The sequence below is a fragment of the Gavialis gangeticus genome, unplaced genomic scaffold (genome assembly GCF_001723915.1).
Source record: "Gavialis gangeticus isolate Ggan-Ray unplaced genomic scaffold, GavGan_comp1, whole genome shotgun sequence".
Classification (NCBI taxonomy): domain Eukaryota; kingdom Metazoa; phylum Chordata; order Crocodylia; family Gavialidae; genus Gavialis; species Gavialis gangeticus.
Window position 1 is genome coordinate 2,445,976 of NW_017728973.1, and position 2,376 is coordinate 2,448,351.

At 43.3% G+C, this 2,376-nt stretch overlaps 1 protein-coding gene across 2 annotated transcripts in view; it reads left to right on the forward strand.

Annotated features, from left to right (window-relative positions):
• The window catches only part of DNAJC7 (DnaJ heat shock protein family (Hsp40) member C7), a 45,868-nt gene extending 44,857 nt beyond the window's left edge, over nt 1-1,011 (forward strand). For both annotated transcript variants that reach the window (XM_019506252.1, XM_019506245.1), the window contains exon 14: nt 707-1,011. In XM_019506252.1, the coding sequence (XP_019361797.1) occupies nt 707-744 (38 nt within the window). In that variant the 3' untranslated portion in view covers nt 745-1,011. The remainder of the gene's footprint in view (nt 1-706) is intronic.
• Nucleotides 1,012-2,376: the final 1,365 nt, after the last annotated feature.

Sequence of the window (2,376 nt, forward strand, 5' to 3'; positions counted from 1 at the left end):
CCTACCCTGGGGGTCTCTAAGAGGAGACTGGATGAACACCTTGCCAGGGTCATTTGACCCCAGTACTCTTTCCTGCCATGGCAGGGGGTCGGACTTGATGATCTGCTCAGGTCCCTTCCAACCCTACCAACTATGAAACCTATACCCACCCTTCCATGCCCCCCGCCCCCCTACAATATACAAGAGTAAGACTTCATTTTAAGCTATTGCACAATCACCTCTATGTACACTACACAAATGCATGTAAATCAGAACAAAAATATTTTTTGAAATCAAACTCATGAATGTTGCAGACTTTTACTTTTTAGAATATAATTTGGTATTTTTCTGGTTCTAAGATGGCAAAACCCTTTGCTGAAAGGAGTACTTCCTGGGGCAAAGGAAGGGCCTTCTGGTGGCAGAGGTCAGGCATTAGGGGGTGGGACTTCCCATTACATAATGGCGACCGGGGGTGGGGCACCCGTCAAGGGGCAGAGCTGCTGATGCGGCCCTCAACAGCTTGCCTAAACTCGGTAAGCAACCCTCCACCCGAAGTAATTGCCCACCCTTTCTCTAGGCCCTTTAATTACCAGCATTGAGCCTGTGGCAGCATTCCCTCGGGGTAGATTGCAGGGAACCCATTTCTTGGGTTTGTGGAAGGTGGGATTTGGAGAAGTATTGCAAAGACTCTCGCAAGCACTAACATTTCTCCTCATTTCTCTTCCAGCTTCCGGGCCAGGAAATTTCTTTTTCCAGTTTGGCTAAAATAAAACCAATCCAAGCCCTACACATCTCTGATCTGCTTGTTTTAACCTCAGATATGGACATACGTAGATTCCTTCCTTCATCATGTCTCATTGTACTTAGAGCAGTTTCATTTTCTCAATTGGAGACCTCCGTTTTGTGTGCTTTGTGCGTGAAGAGGAAACCAGCTTGGGGGGGAGGGAAGGTTTGTGAATTTTGTTTTACTGTTAACTTTATTAAAAAAAAAAAAAAAGAAAAATAAAAGTTTTGAATCTTCTGGTCCCTCCATGCTGGCCCATATTTTCAGATTGTACCTACTCCCAGAGTGAGGGAACTTCCCTGAAGGTCATTCTCCTGGAAACCCAGCTTGTGTCTGGGAGGGAAGGGGGATGCCTTATGCTTTGTTTTTGGTTGGCTTCAGATGCAGGAGGGTAGCACACATGGGTTTCTAGTGACTTGTAATAGTTGACTCTTGACAATATTTTTGTGACATCCAGTCAAACTACATCCCATCTGCCATCTGTAATTGCACTTACCATGGTTGTACCAAAATGGTACATTTGGGCATTAAGTGAAATGACTAAGAAGAGTGTGATCTTAACACTTTCATACCAGAGAAAAATGCTTCTTCAGACTTGTGTGGGCAGCTGTTAAGAAAGCACTCCTTATGGTGCAGCTCAGATGCAAGGGCTCTGATGTTTCTACTCCACAAAATTGTCCGCTTTAACGGGATATTTAATTTGTTCTGTTTAAATTTCTTCCTGAAATTCCTGTTCTTGTGATTAATCCATTAGCATATGTACTGAAGCTTGATTTTGTTAGGTTTGGTTGGGTTCTATAATCCAAAGACACCCCCTCTATGATATTCATGTCATCTCTTCTCAGCTTTGAAAAAATGCCGAGGGTATTCAGGTTACTGATGGTTTAAAATACAGTTGTTAAGCATGCGCAGGGTGCATTGGAAACATGTCTGGAAAGTGATGTTTAGTTGCTAACTGAAATGACATATGCTGTGGTGTTGAAGTGACAGTAAAGAGTAACTTCCAAACCTAATGAAGCAAGACAATGCCAAGACAAAGCAGAATCTCTGAACTGATAGCTTATGACTTGCCCTACATGTCTCTAGGTCAGGACAGGAGATAGCTTCTACCTGAACTCATCACTATTTGGGGATGCCCCCTTTCTAACTCAGGATTGGCTTGTGCTTGTAGTGCTTTCTGACTTCTCATGATTGTTTTTTCTGCTTTACCACAACCTTGGTGTTGCACCAAGATGCTGGCTCAGGGAGGATCTCATGTGTTTGAAAACATGAGAATCCCAAGCTGTACCTTTTTGACATGGTAAAGAGTTGGCATAAATAGAATCATCTCCGTAAGTAGATACTCCACTCAGGTTAGATATCTCTGAAGTAGCTTTGGAGCTTTGTTCCATGACCTCTTTAACTGCTGGGATTTTTGATAGTCTCTAGTGCAGACATGGAGCTGGAGGGAGTTTGTTTGGGTAAAATCAGTAGATAACTGGTAGAATGCCGAGCAGCTCCAGTCGCAAAGTACAGTGTTCTGCTCCCGTAACTTGGTTCTAAATTACAATTGCCATGGTATAGTGATGGTTGAAAAGCTACTTTCTGATCGCCTGAGAACAGAGGCATGTATA